This window comes from Erinaceus europaeus, chromosome 11 (assembly GCF_950295315.1).
Source record: "Erinaceus europaeus chromosome 11, mEriEur2.1, whole genome shotgun sequence".
Classification (NCBI taxonomy): domain Eukaryota; kingdom Metazoa; phylum Chordata; class Mammalia; order Eulipotyphla; family Erinaceidae; genus Erinaceus; species Erinaceus europaeus.
Genome location: NC_080172.1, coordinates 85495295 through 85516261, shown reverse-complemented (window position 1 = coordinate 85516261; position 20967 = coordinate 85495295). Strand labels below are relative to the sequence as shown.

At 33.2% G+C, this 20967-nt stretch overlaps 1 protein-coding gene across 2 annotated transcripts in view; it reads left to right on the top strand.

Moving 5' to 3' along the window:
* Nucleotides 1-20967, top strand: part of COL11A1 (collagen type XI alpha 1 chain) — a 188587-nt gene that overhangs the window by 132165 nt on the left and 35455 nt on the right. For both annotated transcript variants that reach the window (XM_007532663.2, XM_007532666.2), the window contains exons 42-49: nt 1604-1711; nt 7776-7883; nt 8678-8731; nt 9856-9909; nt 10334-10441; nt 14288-14341; nt 16619-16672; nt 18505-18558. In XM_007532663.2, the coding sequence (XP_007532725.2) occupies nt 1604-1711; nt 7776-7883; nt 8678-8731; nt 9856-9909; nt 10334-10441; nt 14288-14341; nt 16619-16672; nt 18505-18558 (594 nt within the window). The remainder of the gene's footprint in view (nt 1-1603; nt 1712-7775; nt 7884-8677; nt 8732-9855; nt 9910-10333; nt 10442-14287; nt 14342-16618; nt 16673-18504; nt 18559-20967) is intronic.

The window sequence follows — 20967 nt, the reverse complement described above, 5'->3', positions numbered from 1 at the left end:
TATACATCATATCATCTAACTTAGCTATCTCAGAATAAATTTCTAAAAGCAACATAGTTGTTTATTTAGTATTACTAGGAATGGTAAATAAATTACACTGGGTTTTATATAGCTGAGTAAAATGTTTCATTTGCTTTATTATTGCTTTAAAGAGTGATTTCTTATTATCAATACAGCAATATGAAGAAAGCATTCACATCAATTGTTTTTAAGTACTTTACACTTTGAAGATGAATTTGTTGTTGTTGTTTAATTTTTATGGTGCCAGGATTTCTCACATTTGCACATTCACTACTTCCATACTATTTTTGCATTCAAACAGAGAAATAAAAAGACCACATACAGTGTTGCTGTTGCTGACGTTTTTGACCTGGGGTCTCTTTGACCTCCAGATTGCTGATCCTGTGCTGTAATGCTGGGCTATCCCATTGACCCTTCCATCATTCTAAAAAAGAAAGAAAGAAGAAGGGGGCCAGGTGGTGGCACACCTGGTTAAGCACACATGTTACAGTATGCAAGGACCTGGGTTCAAACCCCTGGTCCTCACCTACAGGGGAAAAGCTTTGTGAGTGGTAGTGCAAGGTTTCAGGTGTCTCTCTGTTTCTCTCCCTGTCTATTTCCCCCATCCTCTCTATTTCTGGCTGTCTCTAGCCACTAAATAAATAAAAATAATTTAAAAAAATTTTTAAAGTAAAAACTTAGTGTGGCCAATGGAGCACTTGGTTAATCACACATGTATGTGACGATGCTCAAAGACCAAGCTTAAGCCCCTGGTCCCCACCTGCAGGGGGAAAGCTTTGCAAGTAGTGAGGCAGTGCTGCAGGTGTCACTCTGTTTTTCTCCCTCTTTTTCCTCACTCTGTTTCTACCCAATAGACACAATTTTAAAATATTCTTAAAAATTTACACAGTAGTTGTTTTTAAAGAAAATGATTTAAAGATACATAGCATTTCTCTTGAAACTCAATTGGCTATATCTGTAAACACTGACAAGATGGTTTTTTGTAACGTTTTTTTCAATGTTTATAATAAAATGCTTAGGACTTGAAAATTAACTTGAGTACTTATATTCTTAGGAACAGTTCAAAGTCTGGAATAATGGTTATTACTAAACTTTAAGTAAATGTACACACAGCCACATATTTGTGGCCTAGTGAAATGACAATTACTAAACTTATTTTTAAATTTTGTAACTGTGATTCAGCTAGTTTAGCATGAAGTCTAGTAATCACTTTGAGAAATGCAAATAGAAATTATATTCTGTAAATCCAAATAATGCAGGGAGAAATGGAATATAAAGTGATTTAGTGAGTTTACATTTTTTATTACATTTTATTGTAATTGTGAACAGTTCAATGAAAGTAGATAACGTCTTTAAAAGGATATAAATATTTTTGAAGTGTTTTTATCATTTCCTAACATCAATGTTTATGTTTAATATTGAGTCTAGAAATCAATATTAAGTACAAATGTCTTTATTTTCTATCTTAAAATTAACTAAAAATGACTTCAATATTATTTATGGGACTACAATTTTATCACTCAGGAAGTGATTCCTATGCCTGTATTATTTTTAACCAAATACTTCTTTACTTATGTACCAGGGCTCACCTGGAGAACGTGGATCAGCAGGCACTGCTGGCCCAATTGGTTTGCCAGGGCGTCCTGGACCCCAGGGTCCTCCTGGTCCAGCTGGAGAAAAAGGTGCTCCTGTAAGTAATTTCAATAATAATATGTATTTTATTGCCATTCTGCAGAAGTTATTACTTTTTACTCAACGATATTACCTCTTCATACTCCACTTCATTCTGTCTGCATATGTGCCTAGCATATAAACATACCTCTCTTTATATTTATAGTAGAGGAAATTTCAATTCTAATTAAACGAGATGACGTTTTCCATACTTTATAAATCCCTATACCTGTGAGGGAGTTAAATATTATTAATGTAAAATACCTCTGATTTTTCTCTTTTTAAAAAATATAATTAGAGTTTTGAATAAAAACTATATCTTGCTGCTTCATATTAGAAAAACTGAACTTTTCTCATGTTTTGTAATGTAACTTCACTTCCAATCATTTCTATAGTCTGCAAATGAAACTCAGGAAGAGATTGCTCTACTCATGCAATTTTGAGTTTTGATTTACTGTGAATGAGATGGCAATCCTCTGACAAATTATTTTATTTTGTATTTATTGGGTTTATGTTTTTATTATATTTATTTTTATTTATTAACATGAAGTACATGAAATTCATTAAACTTACACTTCTTTATCACTGTATTTCCTCTATTTTTTGTTCCTTTACTTGATTTACTCATAATTTTCTTCAGATAAAATGATTTCTTATTCACAAGACTAAAACATAAACTCATTTAGTAAGCAGTTGCTCACCACAAGAAACAAAAAATAACTTTTGTTATTTTATATACACAAAAGTCTTAAGATACATAGTGTAATTTAAGCTTATACCTTACCTTTTTATCATTAAGACTTTATTTTAACATATTGATCCATATATGATACACTTCTCTCATTACCCATCCATTTTCTCTCACTACTTGTTTATTATTCATGTGTTCTAAATTAAAATACCTATTTCCTGTAATCTATTACCTTTCAGGAATATTAGAATAATGAGACAGGGTCATTCCATTTGTGATTTGTATTTTGAGGTTACAGAAAAGCACATTTAACTAATGAGAATTTAAACCACTATGAAGAATTTAATGAATAACAAAGTAGAAGACACCAAAGATCTAAAAGGATGAGAAATACATAGAGAGCTAGTAGGGTGGTCCGGAGGTGGCGCAGTGGATAAAGCATTGGACGCTCAAGCATGAGGTCCTGAGTTCGATCCCCAGTAGCACATGTGCCAGAGTGATGTCTGGTTCTTTCTCTCCTATCCCTCTCATAAATAAATAAACAAAATATTAGAGAGAGAGAGAGAGAGAGAAAGATAGAAAGTACTAGTAGGAATTAATGCATTGTTTAGTGCAATGCACATACATTTATTTACTTAATAATAAGAAAAGACTGTAAAATGTGAGAAAATTAAGAGAGTCAAAATAAACTAAGGCTTCAGTCTGGAGCCTGGTAAAGTGTGTTGGTAGCCTGGTTTTCTCATGTTCATGAATTTGATTGAATTATTTACATCTTATTTTTCTTTTTGTCTGTCAATGAGGCTTCACCAATCTGAAATTTCTGTTCTGATATGAAGATACAGAGATAGAGGGATGTACAAAGAGGGGAAAATACAACAATATTAACACTTTATTCATTGAAATGGGGACTAGGCCAACATCTGATTGATGTGCATGACTTATCAGGGGCACTATACAAATGAGCTATCTTTTTAGCCATTACTTGACATCACAAGACCTCTGTTTCCTTTTCCCTATAAAATGTGAGATAACCACAACATTTTTTGAAGATTAGATAAAATTATAATGCCAAATCTCTAGTAAGAATTACAGGTTTTTAGTGAATAATCATCATTTTTTTCATCAGAGTGAATGAGAGCTGTCATAAAATGTGAAAGGGCTTAGGTTGTTGATGAAAGCTTTTTGCAGAGAACTTTCACAGGTAGGTGAGAAATTATACACATGTGTCAATGCTTTACTATAAGCCACTACCCCCCCAAAATGATTTAAAAATAAGAAAAACAGCATAAATGCACAAATTGGCTTTTAAGTGTGTAATGGCAGATTCTGTGAATATACTAAACAATTGGGAGGGGGGTGAAATTGCACCATCTATGTAGCAGGACAGATTGTCATGCCTAAGGCACCCAAGGTCCTGGGCTCAATCACTGACAACACTACAAACCAAAAGTGAGGTGTTCTCTTGGGGAAAAATAAGTTGAGAGTATGGTTGTAGGCTAAATATAAATGGAAATGAAGTGAAATGCAAGACTGGATGTGTAGAGAGTCCTAACAATTTTAAGGTAAGGGTCAGGGATTAACATAAATGAAGCACGAAAATAAAGTATGCTTAGAGATGGATGCTTCTGTTGTCCTATAGGTTCGGACCAAGACATACATAATGGAGGAAGAGTCGGTGGTCTTGCAGAGTAGTAAGTGGAGAATCTAGATTTAAATGGAGTAGATTAGTTGCAAGATTTTTTTTCTCCCAGATTCTAGACCAATCATACTCAGAAGAAATAATTAGGAAATGACTTCTGGGTAGAGGTTATGAATAATATAATGAAAACAGTTAAGAATATTTCTTTTTTTTTAAAGTTTTATTATTTATTACTGGATATAGGCAGAGAGAAATTGAGAAGGGAGGGAGCTACAGAGAGAAAGAGACAGAGAGACACCTGCAGTCTTGCTTCACCACTGGTTAACCATGTGCATCACTGCCTGGCACCAGAATCTTTCTTTTGTAAAGATACTCTTGTAAAAAATTACTCAGACTAACTGGTATCTGAATTATAGAGAAGTGCCTGTATCAGCAGATAATTTTAAAATAATAAAGTTTACTGTGAAAATATCACAGCACATTTTTAAATGTAGACATAATTAAAACGTCAATTAAAGGAAATATCTCCAGGGTAATTGCAGAGATATGTTTTATATGTTAATTTTGGCATAATTTTGAAAAAGAAGATCACATGAAGTCCAAGAAAGTAATAAGTTAGAATTAACAAATCAACATTTTAAATAGACTATTTTATAATTTTTGTTCTTAATTAACTCAATAGGTGCTCTTACTCTGGACCAGGGGCCAGAAGGACACACTAGGATGCCAAAACAGACAATATCTGACCTTCCAGGGTACTATCTGATGGGAAAATTAGACAAGTAAAGAATCATTAGGGGGAGCCGGGCGGTAGCGGAGCGGGTTAAGCGCAGGTGGCGCTAAGCGCAAGGACCAGCATGAGGATCCCGGTTTGAGCCCCTGGCTCCCCACCTGCAGGGGAGTCGCTTCACAGGCAGTGAAGCAGATCTGCAGGTGTCTGTCTTTCTCTCCTCCTCTCTGTCTTCCCCTCCTCTCTCCATTTCTCTCTGTCCTATCCAACAACTACGACATCAACTACAACAACAACAACAACAAAAAAGACAACAAGGGCAACAAAAGGGAAGATAAATAAAATTACAAAAAAAAAAAACTCTTAAAAAAAAGAATCATTAGATACATGCATAATTGTAAATTCTGGTTTATAATGTAAAGGAAAGGTACTGCTGGAACACTTTACGAGATAGATGAATTTAGACTGTAACTAATGGTAGAAAATAAAAGATATGCAGGAGTTAATTAAGTAAAGGGTCTTTCTAAGAACATTCCAGACCAAAAGAACAGCAGGTGTTCAGCACAAAAGTATCATCATCATGTAATCAGGTTTAAAATCTGAAAGAAAGGTCTGGAGTGTTCAAAATTATCAAAGGCAAGGAAAGACTACATGCTTGTAGGTGTTGGCAGTAAGAAGTAGAGAGTGATAGTTTACTCACACATTATTGGATTATATCTTTGGAAGGAAAAAGATAACTAGACAAGTAAATTGAGTGAAGAATGTTGACAAGGTTAACCTGCCATCAAATCTGATTGGCTCTCTAGTGACAGCCACAGGATTAGATTAGAGCTAAGAATAGATTTGAGAAAAACTGATTATCAGTAGTTCAGAGGAAGAGGGCTAGCTTTTCAGATAAGGTGGTAGTGATCGAGAAAAACTGAAGTAAACACATACTTAACAGATAATTCAGTAATTGTAAATGAACAGGAAGTGTGGAATGAGGTGAATCTGAAGAGGTAAAAGAAAATGCAGAAGTCCCAATTTACATAAAAGGAGAAAAGATAGAACCACTGAGTATAATTGGGATTATATTTTGTGAAAAACTGATAAACTACTGATTTCTAGGAAGTTATTTTAAAATCTGAATGGATTTTTAAAATGGAAAATAGAGATTGCCTTCATTATCAAGGCACTTTAAAACCATTAAAAAGCAAATATTCAAACAGGAAAATAATGCCAGTGTCAAAAAAATAAATAAACCTATTAACTTTGTCATTGTGAATCAGTAAAAAGCATTAGTGAGTTAAAATATAAAAATCAAGGGCCAAGTGATGGTGCACCTGTTTGAGCACAAACTTCAGAGGGAGCTGGGCAAAAATCTATTGTCCTCACCTGCAGTGAGGAAGATTCCAGTGGTGAAACAGTGCTATAGATGTGTTTCTCCCGCCTCTATTTTCCCCCTTCCTTTTCAATTTTTCTCTGTAAATAAATAAAATATAAACATCCAGGAAAATACATAAAACATAGGAAAGGGAGGCTGGGGAGATAGTATGGGGGGGGAGTACAGGTCCTAGAAAAGGATGGCAGAGGACCTAGTGGGGGTTGTATTGTTATGTGGAAAACTGAGACATGTTATTCATGTACAGACTATTGTATTTACTGTCGAATGTAAAACATTAATCCCCCAATAAATAAATTTTTAAAAATCATTATGCAAAAAGACTTCCTGCCTGAGGCTCCAAAGTCCCAGCTTTAATCCCCTCACTCTATCATGAGCCAGAGGGAATATTGCTTTAAGGAGGAGGAGGGATAAGAGAGAGAAGAGAAGAAGAAAGAAAGGTAGGGGAGGAGAGGGGAAGGAAGGGGAGAAAGAAAAATTTGCATACATAAGTATATTACAAAGTTGAGCACTGAAGAAATATCCACAAAAAAACATCTGAGAGATCAAGAAAAAATATATATATTTGTAAACATGTATCCTATTTAACAAAATAGAAAGACTGGGCAGGGTAGATAGCATAATGGTTATGCAAACAGACTCTCATGCCTGTCTGAGTCTCAACAGCCCCCCCCCATACACACACACACACCCACCATAAGCCAGAGCTGATTGGTGCTCTGGAAAAAAATAAATATATATGAATAAATAAATATATATAAATATATATGTATATATATATATATAGAAAATAGAAAGACTATACTTTCAGGGGTATTTTTTTTTTATTTATATAAGAAAGGAGACATTAACAAAACCATAGGATAGAGGGGTACAACTCCACACAATTACCACCACCCAGTCTCCATATCCCATCCCCTCCCCTGATAGCTTTCCCATTCTCTATTCCTCTGGGAGTATGGACCCAGGGTCCTTGTGGGTTGCAGAAGGTGGAAGGTCTGGCTTTTGTAATTGCTTCCCCGTTGAACATGGGTGTTAACTGGTCGATCCATACTCTCAGTCTGCCTCTCTCTTTCCCTAGTAGGATGGGTCTCTGGGAAAGTGGAGCTCCAGGACACACTGGTGGGGTCTTCAGTCCAGGGAAGTATGGTCGGCATCATGCTGGCATCCAGAACCTGGTGGCTGAAAAGAGAGTTAACATACAAAGCCAAACAATCATGGACCTAAAGGCTGGAATAGCGCAGATGAAGTGTTGGGGGGATACTCTCTGCAGACTAGTGTACTTCTGCTTTCAGGTATATATTTTTCCCTGGTTTATGGACACGTGTGAACATATGCTCTATCTCAGGGGACCTGGTCTATAGATATATAATCCTTGAAAATAAAATATATGTATAAAAGGAAAAATTAACTTTGACATGAATTAATTTTTGAGTTATAAGCCAAGAATTAGAAATCAAACATTCTTAGTCATGAAAAAGTATAGGGGGGTATTGGGAAATTGGTTCTTAAGGACATGAAACCATTTCCTTGTTGAATGGGAAGTTAAAGCATGAATGTTCATTGTGATTATAATGAACAATTGTAACAGACCACTAACTTACTAGTTACTTAAGATTGCTCTGTTGGGTTTTCAATATAGGGAGAAAAAGGTCCCCAAGGTCCTGCAGGAAGAGATGGAATACAAGGTCCAGTGGGTCTCCCAGGGCCTGCTGGACCTGCGGGTTCCCCTGGAGAAGATGGAGACAAGGTTGGTGGTTTTTTTGTTTGTTTGTTTTTCATGTTAATATAAATGCCAAATTAAAAGATACCTTTCTAGAGGGTCGGGCGGTAGCTCAGTGGGTTAAACGCACATGAGGCCAAGCACAAAGACCAGACCTGAGTAAAGATCCCTGTCCGAGCTCCCTGCTCCCCACCTGCAGAGGGGTCGCTTCACAAGTGGTGAATCAGATCTGCAGGTCTCAATCTTTCTCTCCCTCTCTCTGCCTTCCCTTCCTCTCTCCATTTCTCTCTGTCCTATTCAGCAACAATGACATCAGTAACAACAATAATAATCACAATGATAAAACAACAAGGCCAGGAAAGAGAAATAAAAATGGAAAAAAAAAAGATGCCTTTCTAAAAGTGTCATTTATGTATCTTCTATACTCAAGTCATTTGGAGTTAGTATGGTAGGATCTAATGCCTAAAATGTATAAGATGTAAACAGAGTGGGGAAAAAAAGCTCACTAGAAAGGAGAGGAATGTTAAGGTGCCAAAACCGACTCTGTATTTATATAAATCAGTGTAATCCCATTATCAGTAGTGTAGTCCAGACAAAATTGTTTTGCTAATTAAAAATCATGTTGCAACATTATTCAAATTAAAGTTTAGCTTCATTGTCTGTAATTAGTCACTACTAGAATGTAGCTGTTGTGTGAACCTGTTTGAAAATTATAACCAGTAACTTGCAATGTCTTTAAAGTTAAATTTAATAAGAATGCAAAGATGATGATGTACACTCGGTATTTGACATAAACTTGAAATCAAATCTTTATTATACAGGGTGAAATTGGTGAACCTGGACAAAAAGGCAGCAAGGGTGACAAAGGAGAAAATGTGAGTTTCCTGCCTATTAAGAAGAAATATTCATGTGACACCTTTTACTTGATCTTGGGTCTTTTTTTCTTTTTCATTGTACTAGACTTTTTATTGATCTTGGATTTTTTTCTTATCCTATATTATATGCATGGTGTTTTTTTTTTAATATATTTTTAGTATCGTACTGTATTTTATCTGTGGCAACTATTCAGTGCAATAGTCACTTAAATTCTAGCAAAGCCTCTTTTCAGTGTCTTAAGTTGTTAGTAAACTGAAACCTAACATAATGAGAACATAACGAGTGGGAGGCACCAGCAATTTTACCCTTCACTGCTCTTGCATCATTAGTTCAAATGTCCATGTGGCATAAAAGAACAATGTTTCAGTGTTATTATGAAAATAAATTGATCTTGTGGAACTTTAAAAAGGACTCAGGTATCTAAATTGTTCATAGGCTGCCATTTCAGAGCATTTATTTATAAATATTCTTCCCAGTATGTAGCACTTAAAGGACAGTGGAATCTAATAACTGCTTCTTTTTCTTTGGTACCGGGATCTATCAGTGTATTTGGCCAGAAATTTATGTGAAAAGGGGAAAAAAGACAGTTGAGAAATATTTAGGCATTGAGACTGATGTCTATTGAAACCTATTACAGCTCAGAATCAGTTTTCTTATTCCAAATATATTAGAAAATTCTCATGTGTTTATTTTTTAAATAAAATTCTAAGTGCTCAAATATCACTATATATACAGATCCCCCTATGTTCCTTACTATCAATTAAAAGATTTTGTATAGATATTATTTTCATATACTTTTCTGTACTTATACACGTCTTTAAAAAAACCAAAAAGGTGTTTTGAAATTTTAAATGTGAAAATTCAACCAATTTAAATATTCATAGCATTACAGGTGAGAGTGCTTTACATAATTGAAAATTTAAAATTGATTGCAAGTATCCGAATCTTAGTCTCATAGAGCAAAGTAAACGAGAGTTGACTGTACTAAAGGCAAAAGACTTCTTTCTGTTACAAAGAAACATCAAGATGTTTAGTAGATTTTGATCAACCATATTATCTGCACAATGTAGTTGAGATTTTAGTGGCTTCAATTTCAGAAGTACTGATTTTTATCTCACTGCAGGGTCCTCCTGGTCCCCCAGGTCTTCAAGGACCGGTTGGTGCTCCTGGAATTGCTGTGAGTATTCCCCGTTGTTCATCACATCTAAATCCTTACAGTTCACTGATTAAGTTTATGAACCATCACATAACCAGTTGATTTCGTGTGGTGATAGATTTTTTAATGTTTCAGATTGAATCAAAGTCAAATTATCTAATATAAGTAATCAAGCTTATCTTTATAAACAACTACCTTGACTTCATTTGAAAATAGATTTCACCATTTGAGAACTTAATTGGAATACATGAAAACATAAAAATCAGTCATATTCCAAAAGTAAAGAATGCTAGCAAACAGTGGCATATTGACAACAGAGATATTTAGTCAACTGTTTGCTTGATTATTTGTGAATAGACTCACTTTGATTAAAATAAAATGTTTTCATAATGACTTACATCCATAGTTTTTCTGGTTTGTGATCATTTTCATTGGTCTCCTGTAGGGAGGTGATGGTGAGCCAGGTCCCAGAGGTCAGCAGGGAATGTTTGGACAAAAAGGTGATGAGGGAGCAAGAGGTTTCCCAGGACCTCCTGGCCCCATAGGTATTCAGGTAAGATGATCTCTATGCTATATAATCCTATCTTTCCACCTTCTTCTTTCTTTTTAATGTAAAGGAAGTTAAGTTTTCATTATTTTCCTATGTAGGAGCTGAGTACAATGATCATCCATAATGATAGTTTCATATAAATCTTATATATAACATTCAATTGCTTTCTGTCACTTTCTTCATTGTTTGGAAAGTATATCAGTCCTGATTCCTATTTGTGGAATGTACTAGGGTTACTTTAGGTATTGAACTTCCTCTCTACATTCTCATGCTGAGTAAAGATGAGCTGCAGTGTTGTGAAATTTCTTTCATAGGCATAATCACAAGAAAATAATACTCCATTGGCTGTCAAACTGAGGCCACAGGAGGAGAAAGAAAGGAAGCATTGAAGCAAAATCATTTGATGTGACCCTGCTATGGCAACTGCAGAAGGATCTTGAAATTCAATAAATCTCAGAACTATTTTTCATAGCAACACATATGTGCTAATTTTTTGTTGATAATTTTGTATGCCCCATGAGTGTTGCTATAAATATCCAAATGGACCTTAGCAGGAAAGTTTCCCCATTCTGAAACAGAAATCCCTGTAAGCCAGCATTAACATAATAAATTTTAATTAGTACTTCAGATGATTAACCAAAATCGAAAGCATCTTGAAAAACAGTAAACAACCAACTGCAAGTATCAGCAGAAACTGCCAATAGCAAACATTAATAAATGTAAACAAATTAACAATAAATAGATCATTTAAAATATTCATTATTTTAAAATTATAATTGGCATTTTATGAAGCACATTCTATAGAGGGAATACTCATTTAAAATACATTGCAGCCTAAGAAATGTTGATTAAAATATACTTTTCTTCTGGATTCAGACAGATCATTGCCTGGTAGGAATCGCCTATACTGAGCAGTTTTGTTTTGTTTTTTTATCATTCCATGTGATATTCATTGTTTCTAGCATGTTTTAGGATTGGCTAACTTTCTAATTTTACTTACTTATTATATATGTATATATCTAGTGACTCCCTAACATTTTAACTTCAGAGTGATACTTTCATATCATATGAATATTATAGTACATTTGCAACTTAGAAATTAATTATAGCCACTAATTTGCAGTACTTAATTTGAAGTTGAATTTATATAGATTTATTTTTAATTTCATAAGTCACAGAGTATTGGTCCTCATATTAAGATGATTACTAGACAGTTATATAAATTGCATAGTAAACAGTAAAATTAATGTTATAGCAGCCAATAGACATTTATCTAATACTGAATAAAATATTTGCTGGTTTTATTTTAATGTTAAAATGTTTTCCCTGTAAAATACAAAGTCTTTATTTTACATTTTGTTAAAATATAGAAAATAATATATAAGCCATCAAAAGCCTGCATATCAATATATGTGATAAGTATGCATACTGAGAATGGGCATATTAAAATTATATTGTTAATGGATACATTATCACTCCTCTCCTGCTTTTTCATTTAACTTACTACTCTGAATCTTACCAAGTTATAACTTAGGAATTGAGTTCTATGGTCAGAGATGACACAGCTTATATGTATAAAGTATTCAATAAATCATCTCTTCATTGTAAGAAATATACTCTTTGATAGAGATGACTCAAGAAATCAGCTCATTAAATTGCTTATATTTTCCTAAGATAACTCTTTAAATTATAATTCAAAAAAAGACATTGATGTAAGTAATGTGTTCACAATTATATCTACATTCTTAATAGAGTTCTTATGTCCAAATAAAGATTAGCAATTATAATTGACATAATAATCTAATATTCTGCCTAAATGACTTGATTTTCTAATTCTGTATTTACTATTTGTCTCTGCATGAAGAAAACATATCTAGTGGGAGTTTTTGGTCTTAATTCAGTCTTTGGCTCATTACTTAGGTGGCAAATGATTTTAAATTGACAGACCTTAAAAAGAACTCCTCCATGCATAAATTCCTCCCCAGGAGAAAGGGCGTATAAAAACCGATTAACACTACAGTGCTAGCACACTTAGTTCCCCGCAACAAGAGAACTTGACTCATTGTGGGTCTATTAATTTTAATAACAAAATATTCCTATCTTAATCAACTCAACCCATAATCAAACTTCATCAAAAAGAATTAAATAGTTCCATTTCCATCTGTAGGGAGCTTCCTTTTTAACCAATATTGGAAATAACCATATGCATAAAGAAAATATTATGCAAAGCTTGATTTTTATAGGAATAAAAATATAAACCAATATTTATATGCCTTTCAATTTGAGTTTACAAAATCAGGTGCACACATTAATAAAATGGTGGGGGACAGCTAGAGAAAAGAATGCAATTGTTTATTCAGGTAGAGTTTATAAGAAATGATGACTAAATTGTAATGAAATGAACTTAATATATGTTTTATCTGTGATAAAATATATATGCATGTTAAAAATGTAAATGTACTCCATCACTGAATTAGAATGTCAGAACTTAACCTTGGAATTTAAAATTTTAGACATTACCTCTTGGTAATTTGTAGATAGAATAAAATTTGAAATGCTGTGTGACAATTCCTTCAAAATATTTGTCTTGGGATAATTGGGAGTTTTAGTGATCATATATATATATACATATATATATATATTATAGGACAGAGAGAAATGGAGAGAGGAAGGGAAGACAGAGAGGGGTAGAGAAAGCTAGACACTTGCAGACCTGCTTCACTACTTGTGAAACAACCCCCTGCAGGTGGGGAGCTGGGGGCTCGAACAGGTATCCTTACGCTGGTCCTTGCACTTTGCGCCACCTGCGCTTAACCTGCTGCACTACCGCCCAACTCCTGATCCTTAGTATTTTTAAAACAAATATTTCATTACATATAAATAGCCTCAGTGATTTACTCTCTTAAAGCTATATAATTCATGATTCATTCAAAATTTTATTGATATCCTAATTATTCCCAAACCTCCCATTAGTTGCTCGAGATTAAATGAATTCTTAGGAGACCACAATTGCAAAGTAATTCATGATTACAGATATACAAAAGAAATATAAGCAAAGTATTGTAACGTTTAAGAGCAAGTACTAACAGTTTAGTGTGAAAGTTTTAGGAAGACCATAAAAATTTTGAACACTTTTTTGATAAAATCATAAGTAGGTGAAATTTGAATGTAATATGCTTTATGAGTTTATTCAATGACTTAGAACCTAAAGTAATTACAGGATAATATAAAGAAAATGAATGAGAGAACAAAGGACATATAAATTAACATATTATATGGTTTGCGGATTCTTAAGATTAAGGAGGGATTAATAGATCAAATGTTTAGAATATTCTATAATTATGGAAATACATTTGGATATTTGTTCTCAGAGATTTTGTCAAATTGGTTTCTAACTATAAAAGTCTCAGTTATGGTTTTCTAAATTAGTTTGGTACAAAATTTCTCAAAATGTTTTTACAATTACATTACTATGGACTACTCATAAAGATGGTATTAATGATAAATTGTTTTTAAATTCCTACACCAAATTACGTAATTATTGTATCTTAAATCAAATAATAAACTATGCAAAACATTTATTAATGTTTATTTCAGATGTCCTATATACTCAGTAAATTGTATTACAAATATTCTTGAAAAGTAATTGGTTTTTAAATCAATTTCCCTGTTCTTAGTATACTTTATATTTAATTTGACATCATACTGAGTTGTTGGAAAAATTATGACATATTTTTCCATGTTTTTCAAAGCAAAAATGTGTTATGACTTTTCCAACAACCCAATATTAAAAACTGGCCAGAGGTTCTTTTTAAAACATAACTGACTGCATTGTTTTTATTTTGTTAGGGTCTGCCTGGCCCACCTGGTGAGAAAGGTGAAAATGGAGATGTTGGTCCTATGGTAAGATTTTGTGTTTGGTGACTATTAGGTCACTCTACATTATTAATCTTTTATTATGTTTTTAATATTAAGAACATAGTTCAAAAGGTTGTCTTCATAGATTGGCATTTCTTTTACCCAACCAATTTGCATCTGTGACCATTAAAGTCTTTCTAATCATTTCTCATCTTTTCTTTTTCTCACTTCAAAATAGTACTACCATTGACTTATGTAATGTTTTATATTTTTACTTATATACATACCTTTGAGGTATATATAAACTCTCAAGTTTCATATGTTTATGAGTCTTAAATTTGGGGGCTTTGGAACAAGTAAAGAATATTGCCACACAAATTTGGATAGCTTGCAAATATTAACAAAGTACTACAGGCCAAATTTTTTAAATAAATTCAGAATTTAAAAGAAATTCTCATTTAATTAGTATAGTTAATGCACAGCATCTGTATGTGCTGACTCTAGTTATCTTCTATTAAATATAAGTGTAACAACTGTTCAACTGAAAATTTGATCAATGTCTATTTGAAGCAGTATCTTAGATAAGGAAAAAATTAGGCAAGGTGATTGAAATGAGTAGTGGAATACATTACGTATAACCTCTACTTGCTCTTTCCATTCAGAAGACATTCCAGATTTTTACTTTGTTAGGATATATATGTTCATATTATACTTGTTAGATTTTTATTTTCTTCAAATGAAAATAATTTTCAGCGTTAACAATAGACATAGCAATGAAGGTCATAGCAAATAGTACTGTTTCAAACAAATGATCTATACTTCTAGCATCATCAGACAAATAAGCAGCACCTACTTATATATGATTGTTATAGCTCCCTGAATCATTAATACATTTACCTGATTTATTGTAATAGTGAGTAGTAGAGAAGCTTTTCAACCATGATAATAGAATGGCTCTGACCTGTTTTTCACTGTAGTCTAATTTCATCACAACCTTGAGTTAGAGGGTTTTATCTATGAGTATTTTATAAGAAAAAGTAATTTATTATTTATTCATCTGGGGCTTGCTGGCTGTGTAATGAATGCAGTGTTACTAGTGTACTTTTTTTTTCTCTTTCTCTCTCTCTCTCTTTGATAGATACAAAGAGAATTTGAGAGAGATGGGCAAAAGAAAGAGAGAGAATGAAAGAGCATACCAGAAGCACTGTAATTCAGGAGTTTAAATCCTAACCCTTCCACATAGTAATGTGTGCACTCTACCGCCTGGCCCTCAGAGGTGATTTTAATGCAAACTGGGGGAGAGAAAGTTTGCTGTAAGATGACAACAAAATAGTTAAGCTTGTTTATATACTAGCATGCAGTGTATGAAACCTGATTAAATAATAAAATAAAAGTGAAACTACTTTCACAGTGTTATGAAATTCTAATCAAAACACAATTTTTGGGTGCTACAGTTTGTTTCCTCTAAATTATGACATCCCTATATGTTCTAACTAAAATATTTTTAGGGCCAGCTAAATAGGTTATTTGGATAGTGTACTCCTTTGCTATGTGTGCAACTCAAGTTCAAACCAGTCCCCACCACAATGAAGGAACTCTGGTTCCTGTGTTCTCTTTCACTGTCTCTCTATCTCTTTGTCTCTAAACCTGCCTGAACAAGTCATCCAGGAAGATGAAGCTCTAGTGATGACAAAAATATATTTTATTATAATTCATTATATCAGATAGTATAAGAGACATTTCTAACTTTTAATCAAACTGTTTTCCTTCAGTATTTATTTTGCCACGGATTTGTGTAAGGAATCATTTACTAACATATCATATCCATAAAGAATTATTTATAACCCCCATGTACTTTGCTGTGATTTTACTGAACAAAATTTATTTAAATTTTTATTAATACAAAAAGAATGTACTAGGGGGCTGAGCAGTAACGCAGCAGGTTAAGTGCACATAGTGCGAAGCTCAAGGACCTGTAGAAGGATCCTGGTTCGAGCCCCCAGCCTCCCACCTGAAGGAGTGTTGCTTCACAAACAGTGAAACAGGCCTGCAGGTGTCTATCTTTTTCTCCTCCTTTCTGTCTTCCCCTCCTCTCTCGATTTCTCTCTGTTCTGTCCAAACAACAACAGCTATAACAACAATAACAACCACACAAGGGCAACAACAAAAGCAACAAAATGGGAAAAATAGCCTCCAGGAGCAGTGGATTTGCAGTGCTGGCACCAAGCCCCAGCAATAACCCTGGAGGAAAAAAATAAGTAAATAATGTACTAAAATGCATTTTAGTTGGTCCTCATAACCCTAAATATTCATTTCTTGCAGGGTCCACCTGGTCCTCCAGGCCCAAGAGGTCCTCAAGGCCCCAATGGAGCTGATGTAAGAACTGTGAAATGTGTTTTGGGAATTTTGAAGTTATATGCATATTTAGCGTTATTTAATGGCAAATGGTAATTTATATGTAATGGATATCATTACATTATTATTAAATGTTAGAAGTGGAAAAAATGCTCAAGGGACATCTACAAGATTTATCTCACTATACAAGAAACCAGTTTTAAAGTTAGCTTTTCACCATCAATATAAAATAGCTATGTTTACACTCAGTAACTATTTATTGACCTGCCAGAATGAAAAGTAGCCAAAAAGAGAGAAATAAAGATAGGGAGGTACTTTTTTTTGAGTGAGAAATGTACAATTTGTTTTATAATAAGCCATGTTGTAAAATCAATAACTAAAATAGTCCTTTTCATATAATGTCTGTCCAATTAATAATTGCTCAAATGGAGCTGGCAAGATAACTCACCTATGGTTGTCCGCAGTTTGCCCTGCACTTGAGCCAGTCTAGAGTCTAACCCCCACTGCATTAGAGAAACTTCAGTGATGTTTTTCCCTTTGTCTCTATTTCTCTTTTTTCTATCTGAAAAGAGTGGTGAAACCTGGCAACAAGCAGGAACAACAATAACAAGATAAAAATGATGATGATGATGATAATGAATTTTTTCAGATTTAACTTTTACCACTGATGATGGCATAAGGGGATAACTTAACTGTGATTGCATGAGTCCAAATTTACACTATAAGCGCCCACAATATATGAATTAGTCATTGTCTGTCACCTGCTGCTTTGCATTTTGTATTTTCAGCCTATAAATGATGTTTGAGTAAGATGTATGTTGATATTTCTGCCTCTCACTTTATAAAATATTTCCATTTACTTACACAAAAATTAAGCTAAAACAGACTATTTCAACATTATATAACTTTTCAGTATTTATCTTTAGTGAGTTTATAATATTTGATTTGTCTCTCCTTTTTTTGACTTTACCTTTACACAATTAAAAGATAATCCCTCGAACTCCTGAATTCTAGAAAGGAGGGAGTGGGGGTGGGTTGGAACTGGGATTAAAAAAAAAAAAAAAAAGATAATCCCTCCCCCCTCCATCTTTATTTCTCTTTTTTTTACTGCTTTTCATTCTGGCAGGTCAAATACAGTTAACATAGACTAGGAACAGATGGAACATATGAACTAAAAGATCTTTTGAATTTTAATTTCCACTAAGTAATTTAAAGGCTAGCAAGATGATTTATAATGTTTTTTCATGGATTATGTAATCCTTAACCAGAGTCATATCTTGATTCATCACAAAAGCTGCAAAATCATCTTCTAAAGTTATTCTGTTCAGTGGGTGAGAGGTTGAAATTATAATCCTAGTGTCAGTGAAAATGGAAAAATCTTTATTTTAAAAAAATCTAGTCAATTTGAAGATCACTGTAATAGATTTAAATTATTTGTTATGCAGTAATTTGGCAACTCAGTAAGGAATATCATTTTGCCCCATTAATCAGATGGCTTGGAGAAGGGACTGGGCCAGTTGCTCAGTAATAGAGTACTCTGTAGGCATGACTCCCTGGACTAGATTCGAGCATAACACATGGTGAAGAGATTCTCTGATCTCTCTCCCTCTTATAAAATAAATCAACTAATTTCCTAATCAGAAGGCCTTTTCTGATTATAATACATATGACCTGGCCAAATACTTCACTGACTTCTCTTTTTCTCTCGCATAATAGTTAAAAATAATAATAAAATCCAAATGACTCAGAGAAGTCTTGCATATATTTCTCTCTGTTTGAGAATTAGATGTATACATATAAATGTACTGTTTTATTACATGAGTGAACTAACTATCTCTTTTCCTACACTGAAGGGACCACAAGGCCCCCCAGGATCCATTGGTTCAGTTGGTGGTGTTGGAGAAAAGGTAAAAACATAGTGATGAACAGTTTGAATTAACAGTTTGAGGATTTGATAATGCTTTTGACAAATATATTTGCTAATACATTTAACTAAAATCATGACTGATATTTTATGTGTATTTAATATTGTTAAGTACTTACACATTGGTACACATTTTACAGCTCATCCACTCTAATAAGTAAATTAAATCAAATTAACTTGAAATACCAATTTTTGATTGTCCAGAGTAGTACTGAGTGTTGTGCATAATGTATTTCTTTCAGTCACCATAATAGTCTATAATGATGATATTACTAATCAAATTTTTAAGCTGAGAAAACCAAAGTTTAAAGAAATTTAGTAATTTCATCAGGGTTTTGTATTAGAATGTGACTACTTCAGGATTCACCTCAACTCTTAATGTGTCTGACTAGACTCTCAATTAACACTTCTGAAAATAAAAGAGACTGGTTGGTATAATTGACTTAAAAAGGAGAAATGAATCTTTCAGACTGCAGACTTAGTTATTCATGTTGTCACATTTTGAATTACATTTTCATTACTAATACTCTGACCTGACTTTGACACTTTTCAAAATAGTTAACATATGCCATAACATCTAGGATCAGAATAGCTTCCTTTTTTTCATGAATGCAGCATCAATTAAAATATATGCTCTTCCTTTTATGAAAGGGTCAAAATTATTATCTGATTTTTGGTTTTACACTTATGATTATTTCTTGATATATTTTCAATAAAATCCTAATTGATTTTAGATTATGTTTAAACTGTCTTTGGAGGAAAAAAAAAGTAAATTTCATGCTGTGAAATTTTACAGTGAAATATGACATAAATTCCCTGAATCTGCTGTTACAAACTAAATGATAGCAGAAATATGGACTTATTTTAATCTTAAAATGATCCTACTCAAGAATAATTGAAAATACCTCCAACTTAAAGTTGCTTAATTAAAGAATTTAAAGATCAGGGGCTGGACAGTGGTGTTCCTGGTTTAATGCACATCTTACAGTGTTCAAGGACCTGGATTCAAGACCCCAGTGCTGCAGGTGTCTCTCTGTCTCTCTCCCTCTTTATACCCCCCTTCCTCTCAATTTCTAGATGTCTTTATCAAATAAATAAAGATACTTTTTAAAAAGTGTTGGAAAAAAGTGTTTAAAGATCAGAAAAAGAAGTCACTGAGTCAGAAGGTAGTATTGCTGTTTATTGCTTCTCACCACTTGCTTTCTATATTTTATTATAATTAATCTTATGTGATTAATATGTTTAAAACATTTTGTTGAATACCTAATTAGAAAAGAAAATGCATTACTATCAAATCATTGTTGCTTAAACAATCTAGTTTTTTATGGATTGTTTTATATTCCTTAATTTAAAGTTTTGTGTTTAAAGTTGGGATTGGGACTAGAGGGATATATTATATATGTTCAAAAGACAAATGAAAAACTTAAAGAGAAACAGCTGGTCTCTAATAGTAACATCATGCTAGAGATAAGTGAACAGCTTAGCACCTCTTCTCTTTCTTCCCTTTCCAGTACCTCCTCTTGAGACTAATTCTATCCAGATAGTTGTAAGAACTAGTCACTAATTTTAGTTTTGTCCACATAGCAAATTCTAAATCCATTTAACCACCCTTTCAGCTTACTTTACTTGCTTCCTAAAGCTTGTAGGTGCAATGGGAACATGTCTGAGAACTCCAGTGGCTTTTGTCATGCCTTTATCATCTGTGTTATTCATGAATGCCAGATGCTTTGAGTTTTAGGAGAAATCCCTTTCCATATTGTTTCCATTTGTTTAAAACCTATCTGGTAAATAGCTTGCCAACTTTGAGTCTTAAGAGAACCATTTAGTCAACTGAGTAGGTGATACCTTTTCTTACAATTAAAGTGTACCTGTTTCTAAATTTGTTATGTGGCAAAACATAACAAATGTTTTGGTCAAAAGTTTTAGGTCATCTCTATTTAGATTTGTTTCTATTTGAAATAGGTTTTTTCTTCCCCTTCTAGGATTTATGGTAGTATAATTTACTTTAGATTATAGATTTTGATATCTATGTGTCTGTACTTATTTCAGTTTTGGAAATTTTATTTCCAATTATTAATTCACTGAAGAAAAAGAAAAAATAAAAAAAAACCAATATCCTTTAGTCATGCTACATTTTTCTTAAATATGTTTCAGATAGTTTCCCTGTACTTTATATTTGCTATTGATGAGTTTGCACTTCGGTGCTTTCACTAAGACATGGAAATATATCAGAATGCTATATTGGTATTTAATGCCTACCTTATAACTTGAGGCATGCACTTTGTTGTTCCTTCCAAAGATAGCACTAACCTAAACTAATATGTTCTACAATAGGGTCGTATGGTTACATGATAAATAATGCTAAATTTATAATCTAGGACTTTGTTCATCT